Source organism: Squalius cephalus (assembly GCF_949319135.1).
Source record: "Squalius cephalus genome assembly, chromosome: 2".
Taxonomy (NCBI): Eukaryota; Metazoa; Chordata; class Actinopteri; order Cypriniformes; family Leuciscidae; genus Squalius; species Squalius cephalus.
The window spans coordinates 45004757-45024219 of record NC_137123.1 but is presented as its reverse complement, the minus strand read 5'-3'; the positions used below and the strand labels follow the sequence as shown (position 1 = coordinate 45024219).

General features: G+C 35.1%; 1 protein-coding gene and 1 long non-coding RNA gene across 2 annotated transcripts in view; both read right to left on the bottom strand.

The window, feature by feature from the left end:
- The window catches only part of sh3gl2a (SH3 domain containing GRB2 like 2a, endophilin A1), a 47974-nt gene extending 38574 nt beyond the window's left edge, over positions 1-9400 (bottom strand). Inside the window, exon 1 of the mRNA XM_079863702.1 lies at positions 9193-9400. Within this exon, the coding sequence (XP_079719828.1) occupies positions 9193-9237 (45 nt within the window). The 5' untranslated portion in view covers positions 9238-9400. The remainder of the gene's footprint in view (positions 1-9192) is intronic.
- Positions 9401-10329: 929 nt separating this feature from the next.
- LOC307151702 lies at positions 10330-13818 on the bottom strand. Its single transcript, XR_013819919.1, has 3 exons — positions 13641-13818; positions 11037-11163; positions 10330-10570 (listed from the first exon to the last, which is right to left on the bottom strand). It is a non-coding gene; the product is annotated as an uncharacterized lncRNA (long non-coding RNA).
- Positions 13819-19463: the final 5645 nt, after the last annotated feature.

Here is a 19463-nt window from a genome sequence, read left to right as displayed (position 1 = left end):
AATCTAACAAACATCATAAATGTTAGAAAGTCATGCAAATATTTCCACTTTGCTCTCAGGAGTGGATGAGCCTTCTGCAAGCAAGTATCCGCTAGACTTCACTGAACACAATTGAATAGGAGTGCAATAATTTGGAGTAAAATAGCCTACAATGTAAATAATTGTAAAAATGCAATGTTAGAATGTAATGTGATGTGATTGTTTTGCACATAATATATAGCATAGCCTACATGGTTACATTCACTATATGATGTTTTATTAACAAAGTTCGGGAGGAGCACGTTCAGATAATTAACACAAGCAGAGAGCACTCAGCAATCAACGATAAGAGGTGTATATATTCAGCAGTCTCACCTCAATTCGTTGACAGTTTAGTAGCATCCCTCCACCACCCCTTCTCCACACTTCTAATCCTAACCATTTACATACGAGGGGAGTAGTCTGGGTTTGGGGCGAACTCCGAGCTCGGAGCCCTCCCCCCCGGACAGCACGCCAAATACGCATTAAACTTTACTCCCTCTAATTGTATGTAACGTGAACTCGTGAAATTTGTTTATAGCCTTCAAAATGAACATTGTTTGTAGCAGAACATTGGGCAGGATGTGAAATAACATTAAATGTTATAACATATGTGATATTTTTTTAAATATATAGTTTTTTTATCCAAATAGAAAAACTTAAGGGTGAGATTATGATAATGAGTATGTCCACATAGATATGATTTATTTGGCCATATCACCCAGCCTTAATGGGTAGGGACAATGTTATTCCTCATTCATGCACGCTTCTTTCAATAACTAAGTAGCACTGTGATAATCGGATATATTTACATTTCGCAATATAAAAAAAATTATACAAAAATCTCTAACGACAGTCATCATCGCCACATAATCGTCATATTGCCCAGGCCTAGCTGACAGTATTAACACATAGCTTACTAACAAAACACAGTAACAGAAACTGGTAGGACATAAAACATCACGATTAGCATCTCACTTTAATGCACTACATCTTTATGTAACTAGAAAAATTATATAGAATAAAAGGTATTTCCCTTCTCCAGTTTGCAATATGTCCATTAGCCATTGTAAGTCTTTGTCATTCTAAATCGACATCCCACAACCCAAATTTGCCAGTCAGACGTAATAATCCATGTAAAAGCCATTACTAGCGGGCTGATCGAAGTAGGACTGTAGAAGCGTGAGCAGCACTACACACTCCTACAGATGTATAGTAAAACTTAACTGGTAAAAGGCGCACAGTTGTCATTGGCCAGATTCCTGGATGATGGTCAGATTAACATGGAGCCTCAAAGCAACACGGAGAGACAGGAAATAGCGTTGCAACTACAGAACAATTTTTTTAAATGAAAGATTTATTATGAAAGATTTAATATTTACTATTCATCATTTCCCTCTGATTTTAGGGTTAAGTTATGGGTTAGGTTTAGAAATAGAGTTAGGACTATGTTTTCAGACAGGAATGTTGAACCAGCATCAACAAAATGTGTTGATTCAGGAACATGTCTTGCCTAACCAAATCAAAGCAAACATTTCTGTATCTGGCCCTTTACTGTATTGCAGTGTTACACAAACTGTTGGTTAATCCTCTGTCCACAGTAACACTTATTTTCAAACACTGCCATAATTGCATACAAAGTACAACATTTGTCTACAGACTTTTAATTAACAGCAAAGATGCTTCAAGCTGTTGACTGCAGTGATTATGCAGTTATAGCATTTGTGATATGGGACTGAGTAAACTTCTCACTGTAGAAAGTGACAGTCTGTGATGCATTTTAGTTATTCAGAAGTGAAGACAAAGTCTGTATGGATTGGCCCTAAGCCAAAGCTATGTTCAGTTATGACAGTGTTGGCCTTGCTGTCTGACTAATTCAAAAATAATTGTGCAGTTTGAATGTGCATGTATTCATTTCAAAACTGTAGTGCTTGCAGCAGCATGATGGCTCAGTGGTTAGTAATGTCTCCTCACAGCAAGGTCTTCCCATAATACAAACACATGCACATTTTTGACAAACTGTGGACTCAACTAAATTGTCCATATATGAATGTGTGTTTTTCACACATTGCATGCAGGGAAACATTCCAGTATTGTTTAAAAAAAAAAAAAAAAAAAAAAATTCTCAGGGTTTCTCTCACACACACACTCTTTTTCATGCATTGAAATTACCATATGATATGTACATAACAAATGCATATTCTGATCAGAAAACATATAACCAATACTTTAAAATGGTTGTATGCCATGAATGTGTTTGTGAACATTAATGGGTGGTTTTTGGAGAGATCGAGCTAGTAAAGATGTCAAGTCACCTTTATTTATATAGAGCTTTTTACAATACAGATTGTATCAAAGCAGCTTCACAGTGATAACATAAAAATAATACAACAAAGTTTGTTTCTAGAAGAAAATTGCGTCATCATCCACCTTAAGTAAGGCAGATCAATACAATTGTTGAATATTAAATGTCCCCAACTAAGCAAGCCAAAAGCCAAGATGTGTGCTTTTCTCATCTTTATTCACAATTTCCTTAGTAAAGCAATTTGGATCAACTGTTGTGTGGCTGGGCAGAGGCCTAAAAGTTTCAATCTGGAGAGCAGTGCACCTTTGTACCCTTTAAAAACAGAGGCCCTGTCCAAAATGGCACCCTAAACACTCGCGGTCTTCCTTCGAAGTCTGCACAATCGTAACATAACGCCGCTTTGACAGTCGGGAAGAAGTCTGCTGCAGAGCTCGCATCAGTGCGCATCGAGGGCAAATATCAACTGCAAAGGGGGCGTTTGTGAGCACCCTTCTGAGACCAAAAATGACAAATGGGAGACCCTACGGTCTCATAGACTTAATGAACACGCGCACGTGGCAGCCATTGTAAGTCCACAAGACCGAAAAGTGCGACATTTGGCAAAGGGCCATAGTAGGCATTTTTTGATGTAAAGAAAAAAAAAAAAGCAATAAAGAAAAAGTATTTGTTTCCAGAATATAAAAGTACACCTACAAATATAACAATAATACGATTACTTAAGAAAAAAAAACAATACAAAGAATAATGATAAATTGTTAGTATGGACATAAACCTTTAAAATACTGAGATACATAATTAAAGATTTTTTTATTTTACATAAACATATCCTTAATTTACAAAAAAATAAATAAAAATACAGTATAAATAATGCAGTATTTTTGCATTACTGTAATTTCATTAATAGTATAAGTCAATTTTGTTAATTACAAATTGTTTGTAAGTTTACAGAGTTTTGAATATAATTAAAAATAAGAGAAACAAATTTAAGAATTATTTTCTGTACAATTAGTTTTTTTTTTTTTTTTATACATGTATAAACCCAAACGCTTAAATCAGGGCTTGCCAAAGGTTTCGGAACAACCTTGTTACCTGGAAAGCTACTGACTAGGTAAATGGCATTCACATGAAGCCCAATGTGACAGCAGCACAGAAGAGAAATTTCCACCCCCACCCTCCAGTCAGGCAGTCTTAAAATATTCCCCTGAGTCTGTGCCTCCTGGATTACAACCACCAAAGATTAACGTTTTATAAATAGAACAGATATATGGACAAATGAAGGAGGTTATGGGAGGATGTCCTCCCTTGATTTGTGATTGTCTGCATGGCAGAGAGGGACACACATCCCTTTGGCAGGATGGCCAGTTCCAGGGAGGCTGTATCTCTCTTCTACTATTATTATTATTATTATTATTATTATTATTATTATTATTATTATTATTATGCGTGTGTGTAATTAAGGGCAGCTGAGAAAGCTCATGCATAAAGATGGCTAAAGGAGGCATGCGTCTGTTTCCTCTGAGTAACAACAGATATTCTTGTGTGCTCTAAATGCTAGATAGCAATAATGTTTTAATTAATAAAATCATTCTTAACCAATAGTAAGTAAAAAAATTTAAAAAAAAACTTTGCAAAAGTAAAACATGTCATGAAACATGTTGGAACAAATGGCAAAAAAACAACAGTAAAATTATGTTTAATGGCTGGTGAAAGAAAAAAAAAACTGAGCATTCATGGGAATTTAAACAGACATGTAAAGAGAAATGTAGTACGCAAGAGTCCAAAAGGGCCAGCTAAATCCAGGGGACACCCTGTAAACAAGTGTGTGGGGACATGGGAGCCCTTGCTGGAGTGCATGTATAACAATGCTGAAGGTAACAGAAGCGCTGAATACAGAGCAGTGATTTTATGGTGACATTCATATACATTCAAAAAGAAAGACGAGATCATGATTGCTTCAACCCTAATCTTAATAAAATACCAAGGACAAGTGCCTGTGTCAGTCCAGAGTCATTTTGATTCTATGGGAAAACAGTAATGTTATTGTGATAGTGACATAATTTTTAAGCCTCACACAGCCATTACGTAATAGCAGGATGAGCCCTTACCCTGGCATGTAGTATCTTCAGACTACAACTAAGTGATGAATCAGAGATGAATATAGAATAGAATAGAATAGAATAGAATAGAATAGAATAGAATAGAATAGAATAGAATAGAATAGAATAGAATAGAATAGAATAGCATAGAATAGAATAGAATAGAATAGAATAGAATAGAATAGATAAGCAAGGCTAATAGAAAGTTATAGTTTATATAGTATATTCTATTTTGGTGGATGTTTAAAAATCAAACAAGGAAGTGTTGACTTATTCAAAGTCTTGAACTGAGTGAGTGAGTAAGTACAATCTCTGATGATGAGATGGTGTATGTTAATGTTCTATTTACTGCATTAGCCCACAAGGCCTTAAACAATCTTCTTCTATACTAGACAAAACAGCTTGTACCCTAACAACGGAGCATTCCTTAAAGAATCCAATTTAGATATTTGCCACACAAGCAAGTTATTGTCAAACAAATACTGTAAGCATATTAGGGGGCTTGAAGCGACTTGGCTTTAATGTGTCCAGAGTGTTATACATAAATAGAAAATGGTCTAAAAATGTACACACAGTTCTGACAGTGCACTATGAATCTATTAATTCTAAATAACAAAGATTGCATTTTGCAATCCTGGTGTGCAATATCTGGGATAGGTTCTTCTTGGTTTACTCTTAAATAAAAAGCAAGTAAAAAAAAAAAAAAAATCTAATGATTTAGTCTAAAAAAAAGTAGCTCTTTTGCGTTCTATTTAAATCCAACACAGTTCCTAAAAATTAACAAACATCCTTAAAATCAAACGCTGCAATAAGCCCAACAATATTCAGAATTATACATGACTTTTCGTAAATGGTTTCTAAATATCTCTAGAATTTTGATGGTTTCATGCTTTTTGCAGCCACCACAGCACAAAGCACATGGTGGTCAGCACAAACGATGTTTCGTTTGTCCTCATTTCAAGTTAACAATATGGTTTCATAATTTATCTTCCTTTCAGCTTGCATGGTTTTGTTCATGGTTTTTGAGGTCACACAACCTGTATATGATGTCGCCATTTGCACTTTTTCCACCAATCCTACAAGAACTGAAAAATATGGCAAAATATGGCAGCCTATTCTACTGTAAGAATAAGAGGTTCCGAATCAGAGGTTAGTAGTGTTGCGTATACAACCATGAGCGACCTAAGAAACATTTTAGTACGCAGTTATTGTGTGCCCCTTATTACTGTCGACTGAATCTACGATGGCAATCATTTGTGAATTAATCCATTTTTTTAGTTAGTGCTTCAGTGAATTTGCCAAATGGTTTTGCAAAACGTTCAATTCGCATTCGTTCAGACTCACTCCCTGAATCATCTGAAGCCATTTCACAGATAGACTGTGAAACTGACAGTATCAAGATTACTGAAGATGCAGAGGACAAACAGCGCTAAATGAAGTAGATATTCACCTACAAACAAATGAAACAAAAGGCTATTTTTTGGGAGGAAACATTGAGAAAATTCAGCTGCTGCTCTGCGACACGTAAATAGGCGGCATTTCATACCAAAAATGTTTTTGTGTCAAACACAAAAACACTTGATTTTTTTATATTTTTTTTCTATGTGAACATGCGCTAGATAAATGTCTTTGACCATGTTGTTGCTTTTTGCAATTTTTGTGTTTTAAAATGTTTAAAATGCCTTTGTTCTCTTCCGTTGCTCTCACTGATTGTTTGTTGAAAGAGTCTCAAGTATTATAGAAGTGTGTAAGTTTAAATTTCTCTCAGAGTTGAATTTTTAACATGAGCATTTATTAAATGTGAACTTTTTAGTGGTGTTTGTATATAAAAAATAAAATAAACTTCCCCTCTGTGCACACCCTCAGATGAAACCCTGCAGGCATCCCTGGAGATTAGAACAAAATTGCAACAGGCCCAGATAGGCTACATGGGACACTGACAGACCAAAACACCACTTTTTAAGATAATGTTTATAGAATTACCATATAATTAACCCTAAGTTGGCTTATAAAATCTTATTAAGATAGTAAGCCTATTAGGATAGTAGAGAGTAAACTATTTAAATACCCTATCACCTTCACCACTACACCACTTGCGTTTTATATGATCAGAGGGAACTGACATTATAAGTGGCTAGAAGAACTTTCAAATTAACAAATGACTAATTATCTCTAAAAAAAAAAAAAAAAAAAAAAGAATAAAAAAAAGCAATGCCTTTTTCCCCCAATGACAAATGTACTCATTTAGTCCTAACAACAAGAACACTATAAAGACATTATATCCTGAAGGTACTATTTTAGGATATAAGGATATTTTAGTATAATCTGCTTTCTACAATTTGAGACAGCATTTATGTCAGAGACTTCACAAGGGATGCTTAGAAATCCTGTATTGGTAGACACTAGACAGCTCACCTGTTTGATAATAGTTTTTGAAATAAGAGAGACTGGTAGACATATTATAGCGAATCTATGATGCTAAACATAATTTTACACCTGTCCAAATACAAGATACAATTCACTAAGATACAATACATCAAAAGAATGAACCATAAGAGACTAAAGAGACAAAGAAAATAATATATTTCTCATCCTTTGAGAGTTAAAAGATCCTTGTTTGCACTACTCATTAATAAAGATATACTAGTTAACAAAAATATATTGTCCAGGATAATTTTAAAAACACTGGCTTGCCAAGTATGTGGTATAGCTGACAATTTAAATAGGAAAAACACAGCAGTAAGCAATGTCTAGAATTTGTAATAGAGAAAGAATAAAACATCAGCCACGTTTGAGACAGGCGCTGTGGTGCATAAGCAATGCCTTACATCAAAGAAAGCAAGAGAGAAAAGCTAAATTAAGGGGTCACACTTCTACACTTTTAAGTACAGTACTGTATGAGACCAGAATAACACAGAGAATGACTGATTGTGACGATCTCAACTCACAAATCCAAGTTTTCATCCATCCCCAAATACCCAACAGTGAACAGGAGGCAGATAATTATTTTCATCAATATTGATGAAAATAAAATGAAAAGCGTAGTAGATGAATGGCAATTTAACTTTATAAGCAGGCTCTTTGTATTACAAGCTAGAATGTCAGGTTAAACAAACTCAATTTTATAAAATTGAAGTACATTTCCAAAACAAAACTTCTGTATCACTACAAACATCCATGTTTAGACAATTTACATGAAATCTCACTTCTCTTTTATGTAAATATCATTCTGGACAAGGAAAAGCCAGAGGGCATGTAGTAAAACAAGTGTTGTGCTTTTATAGGACATATTCACTATAGAAGCAAATTTCCAAGAATAAATAATGCAGGTGAAACAGGATAAACCTGCCTCTACATAACTGAAAGGAGATAAATAAGGGAAGAAAAAAAAAACATTTCACCAAACAGGCACTATATTTTGTCACGACTGCATGAAGATTGTGTATAAAGTACACAGCAAGCTGTGAGAAGGACCAGTGTGTTTGAGGAACCATCTGTTCTACAGAGCAGCTCTGAGTCATGCCACCCTCTCCACTGTGCAGCATGCACTGATGATGTCAGAGCCTGACGATTGGTCGGAATGAGGTAGATTATGTTGTTTAATATCAGGCAGCGAGATGCAAGTCCACCTCCACAACTCACAGAAATTCATATTCCCTTTAAAACAGATGGCCTTCAAAAAGATGCAGAGAGCCAGCTGTCATATTAGTTAAACCCTGTCCCTGGAGCCCCCACAACAGTGCATATTTTGAATATCTCTCTCTTGCTCTCTTTTTATTTATTTATTTATTTATTATTATTATTTTTATTTTTTTTAAATCAAACAAACCTGATTCACATTATCAGGACCGGGTTTGAGAACCACTATGTTAAGGGATGCTGGGGTGATGCCTTAAGCATTTGAGAGAAGTCGTTCCAATAGATGCTGCTGTTCCACAACTATCCTTAAAATGACAGATACTTCCTCCAAAACCTTTGTTGCACAAACTGTTAGCATTCAATGATTTTTTGATTAATGCAAGGGAAAGATTCAGGCAAGGACACTAGATGGACAAAACAGACAAACCCCGGAGTGACTCGGGCTCGGGCTCAACCTAGTCTGATGGCACCAGAACACACATATATATATATATATATATATATATATATAATGCCCAATAGGCAATAGGTTCAATAGACTTTTATATATATATATATATATATATATTTTTTTTTTTTTTTTTTTTTTTTAAACAAAATATTAATTACTTTAAGATATTAAAATGGAAATAGAAAATATTTAAAAAAATTCTGAATTAAAATGGCATACAGTATTGGACCCTAAAGGCTATGTGGTGGCTTAAGATCATCATGGCTTTTAAGAGTCACAGCATCAGGATTGCTTTAGAGGGCATCGAGGTCAATTTAAGGATATAAGCTATTATGTAACAACTCATCTACGCATCTTAAATATTCGTGTTCACACGGGGTCATTTAATCGGTGCAAATAACACCTGATAAAAACAGCACGGAAAGACATTGATTGAACATACATTCATCTGAATTAATTGATTTTAGACTACAGTGACTAGCCTGCTAGTAACAATGTTCGTGCATTTATTTGTTTATACATCATATTACGGTGTGTTCAAAGCAGCACACACTGTTCCGCGTAAAGATCCGCATTACGATTCAGGACACAAGCTGCTCTGTCTGCTGTAGCACTGCAGCAAACCCATTTTCACGCATGTAATGGTCAAGAGAATGATTCATTTCATTACCGTTGCTTCTTACCTGAGTGGCTTTGTGGAATTGTTTCTTCAGTCCCGCTACAGACATGATTCCGATTGGACTAGTGCTAACGCCGTTTGTGATGTGCAAAGATGTAAATATGCTCACAGATACGTGGATGTGAGACGTTCAAAGATAAACCCTTGTATACTGGGAATCACCACAAGCATAGGCTGATTATAGCAGCTGATGATGACGTGGCCGTGACATCACGCGTCAGATACCGCCTCTCTACAGATTAGAGCAGAGCCCCTCCTCCAGGGGAACCTTCAAGGTTAGTTCAAAAAGGCATAACGCCAAGGTAGAAAGAGGCAGGTCTGTTTTACTGGCTGTCAAGGGAGGAGATGTCTGAAAAAAACGGCAAACTGGAAAAAATAATCTTCAAGGTGTTTGCATTAAATTTATTGGAGTGATCTGTCACTGTTCATTAATTCACTAAAATTGGCTGGGTTAAAAACAACCCAATTGGCAACCCAGTGCTGGGTAAATATTGGACAGAACACATGCTGGGTTAAATTAACCCAGTGACATTTTAACCCAGCAGGCTGGGTTGTCTAGAAACCCAAGATGTAGTAATTTTTTTACCATTAATGGATTTGCTATTCTGGGTTATTTTTGCTGGGTTCTTTTTCTTTTTCTTATAATTTCACCTGTGCTTTACTGTAAAACTTTGAATTAAGAAACAATGAAGAACATGTTTAGACTTAAAATAATTTTTAATGCTTGTCAACTGACATTCACAAATGTGTTAAAATTGGCAACAATGACAACAAACTGCACATTAAATTTAAATGCAAAAATCATTTAGTGCTGACATCAAAGTAGTTCAATATTGTCAGTTTTAATAAATAAATAAAGATTAGTTCTAAAACTATTACATGTTTAACGGTTTAAATACAGTGACATTGACAATTATATTTTAAATTCAGCAAATGCAAAATCATTTAAAAATACATCAAGTATTAAATAGTCAAATACAATTAAAGAAAGAAAGAAGATTAGTTCTGAACAATGACATTTATACGTTTAACTATTACATGTGTAACGGTCTAAATACGCAGTGAAATCAACAGACAATTCATTTTAAAGTCAGCAAATGCAAAATCATTTATAAAATATGCAAAAACGTACACAAGTATAGTTAAATAAAGTCAAATACAGTTAAGAAAGAAAGAAAATTAGTTTTGAACAATGTAATTTATACCATTTAATTCTTAGGAAATTAAAGTGAAATTCACAGATGTGCAAAATTGTAGGCCTATTTTACAGTATGTACACAGTGAAATTTACTTTTTTTTTGACTCCGAAGAAGAAGACGACTCTTAGACACGGGTTATGTAGACTCTGCCCGGTTTAGAAACTCCACCATGTTCGTTCCGACCTATAAAAGAAAATAAACACAAAAATACAGATTGTTTAAATGGCAACGGTTTCATTATTCAGTTGAAGTCAGTTCAGTGTTGATTCAATTCAGTTCAATAACTGTGTGAAGTTTATCATGAAATGGAGTTTATCATGATTTCAACAATCAATATTTTTATTTGGCGAAAAGCCATATAATAAGTGGTATGCTTTACATTATGTCTTGTTTGATCTTGTTTTTTTGTCTAGGATCAAAGTTGCTTAACAGGAATTGTTTTGAGGTAATGTACATCCAGTCAGTTTTCATCACAAAATAAACTCCTTCAGGGTGATACGAGATCCCTCCACTTTGTGTTGATTACCCTGTTGAAGTTTATTCTGCAATATCAACTGGCTGGATGTACAGGATCCCTTGCGTAATGAACAGGCAGCTCCAGTCAGGTTACAATGCAATTTAAATAGCAGTTATGCGGTTTTATACTCACTAGTTGAAGATCAATGAAAGCCTTTCTAGCTAGCTTCGTCAATAGATGGCCGATTTACCTTCTGACCAATACACTGTGGCAGGAAGAAGAAGGGGAAGGACCAAAAGAGCAAAATCACCTCTATTCTCTGCAGAAAAGAGACATAACATCTCAGAAACAGGACCAGCTACAACAAATATACTAAAGTTTGTGCAAAAAGCTACAGACATAAAAAATAAATATACAATAATGATACTAAATACCTTGCCTTTTATGTTGTATTGAAGATTTAAAACAACAAACATCACCTTGTGGAATATTTTCCAAAGACTGATTCAATTTTTCTAAATTAAATGCAATCCTTAAAATTTTGTTACATAAAATAGGCTATCTCACTTTGGAGTGACTGATTTTTGTAACCTTACAGATCTTTTTTATGCAAACAGCAACACAACACACTAACTAAAGTTGAAAAAATTAAAAAGAATAGCAGGGCCATACTATAGTAGGTTTGAATAGTAGGTTCATTAAAAAAATGAACATGTAGCTACTGATATTTATCCAAATGAATCGACATTGAATCAAGATTGGAATCGAACCACAAGCTTAGGTATAAATAGCTAAATTCAGAAGTTGGCAGCCTTGTGAGCTACCTATATTTAAGCACGGATCAAATTTATATGCGTTAAAGGCAAGCGGCAACATTCTGATCTGAAAAATGAAGCCTACCCGGAAGTGCGAAAAACTGCAATACATCGAAAATCCGCTAGGGGAAGGTCCCAAAAGGGAGCAAATGTCCATAGCCCCCATGTTAAAATGTCCGTTTTCACAGCATAAATTCATGTCTTTACAGGTTGGTCCCATGGACTTTTATTGTATTTTTCGATAGGTTCCGAGTGCCTGACAACGGCGAGGGTAGTGAATTTTTTTCTAACTCGTTAGTTTAGATCGTATTTAGATATAAAATGTATGACAATAAGGGCGTGGTTAACTTTGATTGACAGCTTGATTGACAGCTGACAAGGCAGGGCCACGGAGAATGACAACATAAGAAGCGCCATTTTTTAATACAGTTGACATATATACTACTGTTTCTGTATCATGAAATGTAGTTTTAAGAGTTTTTCAGGTGAGAATGTAGTTGTTTAAAGCTCAAATCTGTGGTTTATTTAAAGATTTATGAAAATTTTATCCAGTTGATCCAGCGATGACCGGGCGCTCGGCGCGATGTACCCTGCCTGGAACGGTCTTTCATCGGCTTGGCATTCTAAGGTTTGCCGCCAATGCCGCTGACTCTGGCGTCTCTGTAGTGGTTAAACATGAGATATAATTCATCTTGTGTGTATCTAATGGGCGATTTTTGGTCTCGTGAATCTATATTTTTTTCCCTGGGCAATCGTTTTGGCTGAGGGGAAGTTTCATAACTTTATAAGCTATTTAACTGTACCGATGTATGGTTAAACTCGCGCTGACTTTGTATGTTTGATTGAATTGTTTGCTTTATTTGTATAGCTTCTTATACCTTTTACTTATACTTTTATAATGGCTAACATTGATAAAACTGAAATTTAACAAAAAGAGACTAGGTTGAGTTTTGTCATTTTAATACAACGAAGATGTTGTTTACTGCAAAATCTGTTGTTTAGTACAAATGCACATATTGCCTGGACCATAAAATGATTAATATTTTTATATTATATTTAAAATGAAAAGAGGCAGATTTGTGTTATATTTTGTTTTGTTTTTCATAAATAGGCAAACGTTATGTGCAGTTGAATATAATCAATATGCGTTGCCTGAACCACATTTGTGTGGCTATAATGTTTAAGATTTCTTTAAATGAAAACGAAACGAGTTAGTATGGTGTTTTATAACATATTTCGTTGTCATAGACTGTAAAAAAATAGTTCATTGCCTGAAATATAACCGGAGTAGCAGAGCGAGCTGAGTGACACGCGCTGCGTTAGAAGGTGGGCGGGGTTAGCATTTCCCAAGATTTTCCAAGATGGCGCCGCCCATACCCCCCATAAACGGCTTCAAACCCGTTCTTCAGAAAGTCTATGGGTGACGTCACAGACGCTTTGTCCATATTTTTTACAGTCTATGGTTAAAGGAGCTGTATGTAAGATTGTGGCCAAAACTGGTACTGCAATCACTTTCAAATTACTGTATAGAGCGGTGTATCCCCTCCCCCTCACTCGAGGTTGCCAGATAGGCTGCAGGATCCAGCAGGAACGTAGACTGCAGTTTGTAGCTGCAGCTGTGGTAACTAGAGCAGAGCTGGCAACCCGGATGCAGAAACACTACTGACTTCGTGATTGGTAGATAGATGGAGGGCGGCGCTTCAGGCCAAATCACAAGATGACAACATCAACATCAGTTGAGGGCTGCAACTTCACTTTTTAAATGACAATATCCTGGCCGTACTACTTTTGTCAGTGATATAAGTATTTGAAATGAACATGATTTCTTAATGTCTAGTGACATATCAGGGCCATTTTATGATTAATTGAAATACATTTCTTACATACAGCTCCTTTAAGTTTCGCGAGGTTGAGTTGATTATCACAGGCAGTCAATTATAGATGTAAAAGCAGCAAAAGTGTATAATAAACATGAACTTACCGTTAAACTTGTCGATAAGACTGGGTAACTGCCACTCGAAGAGAAGAGTTCATATCCATATGGTTTTCTAACTAGGAAAAAAAAACGAAATTTTAAATTACATCACTTACCAAAAACGAATTTATGTAGCCTATGTAAAAAATACTTTTTGTACCACACCAAATCACCTCACTGGTCCAACCCACGGCACTGATGTAAGCACGCATGCACTTTGAAAGTGTTCGCGGTGCTGATAAGTCGATTCATTTCCGGGAATCATTTTGTTTCAAACTTGCAAGTGTGAACCGGTTTATTTGAACCGGATGGTAGTTTCTTTTATACCTGCGGTCCCACGACATTTACGTAGGCTACTTTTTATGTATTTTACATGTCGGTAAGGACAATTGCAGGCGTTTTACCTAAGAGCAGCGAGTCATATTACTCAATTGTTTTGTTTTGAGTGACTCGACTCACTTTGTTCAATTCGCTTGTCAGTGACAGAAACGACTCTTTCCTCTGTTTTCACAGATATTCACATATTTCATAATTCCGTGTGATACAGAATCATTAACTGTATTAATCTGTCGTCTCACATTAAAATGACTATGCGAGTCAATATCTGATTCTGAGGTAACTTAATAGCCGTTTGTCGTAAGTTGCATCACCAATTTTAGTCTGACTATATAAGTTTAAGAATTATTGGTGCGAAAAAAGTTATAATTGTGCTAATTCAAACTAATTATTAATAAAAAATAAAATAAAACATTATATAAACTTACCTTAAAACAGTTGCACCCAGCTGCTTTGCCCCTTTGTCCTCTCAAAATGACAGCTTGGGAGCGAATTTAAACATCTCCAAGGCGGGAAGCTCGTGAAACAACCCAGCGTTGCGACCCAGCAGGTTTAACCCAAAAACTGGAAAATTAAAACTACCCAAAGGTGTTTTAAATGTGATAAAATAACCCAACAAAATTACCCAACAGACTTGACCCAGCATTCTGGGTTAAAAAACAACCCAGCATTTTTTAGAGTGTTGTGGTGGAACAAATAAAAAACACAGATTATATAGGCTACCATAAAATTAACCTAGCAACCTATGTAGGCTATCCTACACTATTCTCTCATGAATTAGTTTTTATTTCTGAATTGATTTTAATTTCAGGTAGAAATACTTTATACATTTTTATTTTTTATTAATTGTATTTACCGTTATCTAATGAACAGACACACTATATAAGAATTATTATGATTTAATGTTCTAGAAAATCCAAAAAAATCAGTGTTGTAGCAGCTGTGGTGGCAAAAACTGCAAACCTCACATACAATACAATTCAAGTCAAGTCAAGTCACCTTTATTTATATAACGCTTTTTATATAATGCAACTAAGTTTGTTTTGGCTGTACAGCAGCTGTAGATGAAAATAGTGTCATTGTCCAGTTTAAGGACATCCAGTGTTTGTTCATTTCCATTTTAAAAATCAGTAGTTATAAATTTAGTTCCTTTATGACATAATGAGAAAACATTATGTCATCGTCCAGCTCATTTCAGTTCTCATAATAATGGTGTCAATGGAGTCAGATCGATAATATTGTTGAATATTAATTGTCCCTGACTATGCAAACCAGAGGCGACATTAGCAAGGAACTCAAACTCCATGAGGTGACAGAATGGAAAAAAGAAAGAAAGAAAAAACCTTTGGAGAAACCAGGCTCAGTTGACGGGGCAGTTCTCCTCTGGCCAACAACCGAACAGTGCATGATTATGATTCAGGCAGCATTACAGGTCGGAGCTCAGATTGTATAAGAACATTCGAAATATTTAATCCAGTTCCATCTGGTTGAAGATTGGATTCATCACACCGGTATGGACACAGGTTTGTTGAGGATCTTTGCTACTAGCTGTCATGTCAATGAGGCCTACAATACAAACAATATAAAAAAATAAAAAAAGAAGTGAGATATATACACTCTAAAAAATCTTGGGCTGAATCCAGCTTCTTATTCGCAGCTTCTTATTGATGCTATCCGTTCTACCTTAAAATACACTTTCAGAATAAAAGAATAATAAACAATGTTTAAACGCAAATAATACTGATATATCAGCGAAAATGGACTGTCAAATAAAAGCACACAAATATAATTACAGTATTCTTTAATTATTGTACATGTCATCTGCTCAATTTAGGGACCATGTGGTTTTTCTCTTATTCACACTTTTTAGGGGCCCTGTTTCTATTGTATCTATTTTCAGAAAAGAATAATAAACTATTTTGAAAGGTAAATAACAAATAATAATAAAATGACTCTTAAAAATATAATTAGGACTACATCATTCTTTAATTATTGCAAAAAACATAATTTGAATGCATTTATAAATCAATTGAAAAAAAATTTTTTTTTTAAACAATTATTCAAAAATTCAATTTCACGAGGTAACTATAGAGATTTTGCCAGCTCCAGCTTGGATCCAGCCTCTTATGAAGACTTGAGATGACCCAACACCTTTGAATAGATGAAACCCACCCCTGCAAGGACTCCAGAACATCAAACATGGATAAAGATTATACACAATGTTCATTTTATCATTGCTTTAACATGCACACTGATTTTGCTTAAATGCATATGATATTTGTAAATACTGTAATTTATCTTATTACTGTACTTTCTGATATCTCATAAAATGCTATTGTGGCTTTGTAACATAGAAACCTGCATTTTCTGTAAAGCTGATTTGAAATTTTATGTATTGTGAAAAGCGTTATACAAATTAATGTATGAATTAAACTGAATTGACTTGAAATAGCCATTGCATGGTTACTGTACCATTTTAAAGATATGGACCCAATCTGACAATACAGTTAGAAAAGTTATCACATTGTTGGCCCATTTGGGGGCATTCAAATTTGGGGGTGTTTCACTGGTGCTTTACACCCTGTGTGCTTGACTATCATCATGCACAATTTCAGATATTTTTACTGTAGAATTATTTTTTATGAAGCTTTGTACTTGGCACATTACACAATGCACAATGAGCCGCCTATTGCATTTTCTGTCCATTTCGCGGTGCTGTTTCTCGGGAGCCTCAGAGGATGCGTTAAAGTGGACATAAGTCCTTTATAGTAGAGCTACTCCTTTAACAAAATAAAAATTTTAAGCAGTTTTTACTTTGGAATTATTTTTTTTATAAAGCTTTGAAATTGACATTACACAAAAGAACCGCCTATTGCATTGTCTGCCCATTTCGCGGTGCTCTTTCTCAGTCGCCTGAGAGGGTGCGTTAAAGTGGACATGAGCCCTTTATAGTAGAGCTACTCCTCTAACGAAATCCAAATTTTAAGCAGTTTTTACTGTGGAATTATTTTGTTATGAACCTTTAAACTTGACATTACACAATGCACGAACCGACTGGCATTTTCAGCCCATTTTCAGCTCAGAGGGTGTGTTAAAAGTTGCACTGGGGCCTTATACCCAGTGTGCTTAACTATCATCATGCCCGATTTCAGACATTTGTACTGTAGCATTTTGAAATTATGGACCCATGAATTTGTCAGATATGACAATACACTTAGAATAGCCATTGCATTGTTGGCCCATTGGATACGCTAAATTTCAGCTGAATTTGAGGGTGTGTTAAAAGTTGCACTGAGGCCTTATACCAAGTTTGCTTGACTGTCACCATTCACACTTTAATTTTTTTTTTTTTACTGTAGCATTGTGAAGTTATGGACCCATGAATTTGACAAGTGTGATAATACAGTTAAAGGAGAATTTGCATTGTTGGCCCATTTGGAGGCGCTATATCTCAGCTGCCCTTGAGGGTGCGTTAAACTTTGCACTGGAGCCTTGCAGTGTGCTTGACTATCATCATTCAAAATGTTAGACATTTGTACTGTAGCATTTTGAAGTTATGGACCCATGAATTTGACAGATATGACAATACAGTTAGAATAGCCATTGCATTGTTGGTTGTTCATGGTTGTAAAGTGTTCATGGGTCCATAATTTCAAAACGCTACAGTAAAAATGTCTGGAATTGTGTATGTTGACAGTCAGGCACACAGGGTATAAGGCACCAGTGCATATTTTAACGCACTCTTAAAGCCAGCTGAGATATAGTGCCCCCAACTGAGCAAAAATGCAATGGCTCTTCTAACTGTATTGTCATATCTGTCAAATTCATGGGTCCTTAATTTCAAAATTCTACAGTAAAAATGTGTGCATAGTGACAGTCAAGCACACTGGTATAAGGCCCCAGTGCAACTTTTAATGCACCCTGAAAGTCAGCTGAGATATAGTGCCCCCAAATGGGCCAACGATGCAAATTCTCCTTTAACTGTAAAGTCACATTTGCCAAGTTCATGGGTTCAAAACTTCAAAATTCTACCCAAATTTGAATGCCCCCAAATGGGCCAACAATGTGATAACTCTTCTAACTGTATTGTCAGAAATGGTACGGTAACCATGCAATGTCTCTTTCAAGTCAATCCAATTTAATTCATACATTCATTTGTATAACGCTTTTCACAATACATGTAATTTCAAAATGCAGGTTTCTATGTTGCAAAACCACAATAGCATTTTATGAGATGATATCAGAAAGTACACTTATAAGATAGCACAAATTATAGTATTACAAATATCATTTATGCATTTCAGCAAAATTAGAGTGCATTTTAAAGCAATGATAAAATGAACATTTTGTATAATCATCCATGTTTGATGTTCTGGAGTCCTTGCAGGAGTGGGTTTCATCTATTCAAAGGTGTTGGGTCATCTGAAGTCTTCATAAGAGGCTGGATCCAAGGTGGAGCTGGCATAATCTTTAGTTACCTTGTGAAATTGAAATTTTAAATAATTGTTAAAAATAAATGAATAAATAAATAAATAATAAAAAAAAAAAAAAAATATATATATATATATATATTCAATTGATTTATAAATGCTTTCAAATTATGTCATGTCATGTGCAATAATTAAAGAATGATGTAATAATATTTTTACAGTCATTTTAAGTGTTATTATTATTTGTTATTTACCTTTCAAAATAGTTTATTATTCTTTTCTGAAATTAGATACAATAGAAACAGGGTCCCTAAAAAGTGTGAATAAGAGAAAAAACACATGGTCCCTAAATTGAGCTGATGACATACAATAATTAAAGAATACTGTAATTATATTTGTGTGCCTTTATATTTTCACACTCCATTTTCGCTGATATATCAGTGTCATTTGCATTTAAACTTTTTTATTCTTTATTCTGGTCGACAACATGTATGTTAGACCCTATACCGACTAAGCTACTGAAAGAGATGCTTCCAGAGGTCATAGATCCTCTTCTTAATATCATTAATTCGTCTTTGTCTCTAGGATACGTACCAAAAAACTTTAAGCTGGCTATGATTAAACCGCTTGTTAAAAAAACGCAACTTGATCCTACAGAATTAGTCAATTACAGGCCGATCTTGAATCTACCTTTTCTGTCAAAGATACTAGAAAAGGCAGTATCTTCACAACTGTGTTCCTTTTTAGAAAGAAATGATATCTGCGAGGATTTTCAGTCAGGATTTAGACCGTACCATAGTACTGAGACTGCTCTCGTTAGAGTCACAAATGATTTGCTCTTATCATCCGATCGTGGTTGTATCTCTCTATTAGTGTTACTCGATCTTAGTGCTGCGTTTGACACCATTGACCACAACATTCTTTTAAATAGACTAGAAAACTATGTTGGCATTAGTGGAATTGCACTAGCATGGTTTAAATCATACTTATCTGACCGTTATCAATTTGTAGCAGTAAATGAAGAGATGTCTCATCGATCACAAGTTCAGTATGGTGTACCACA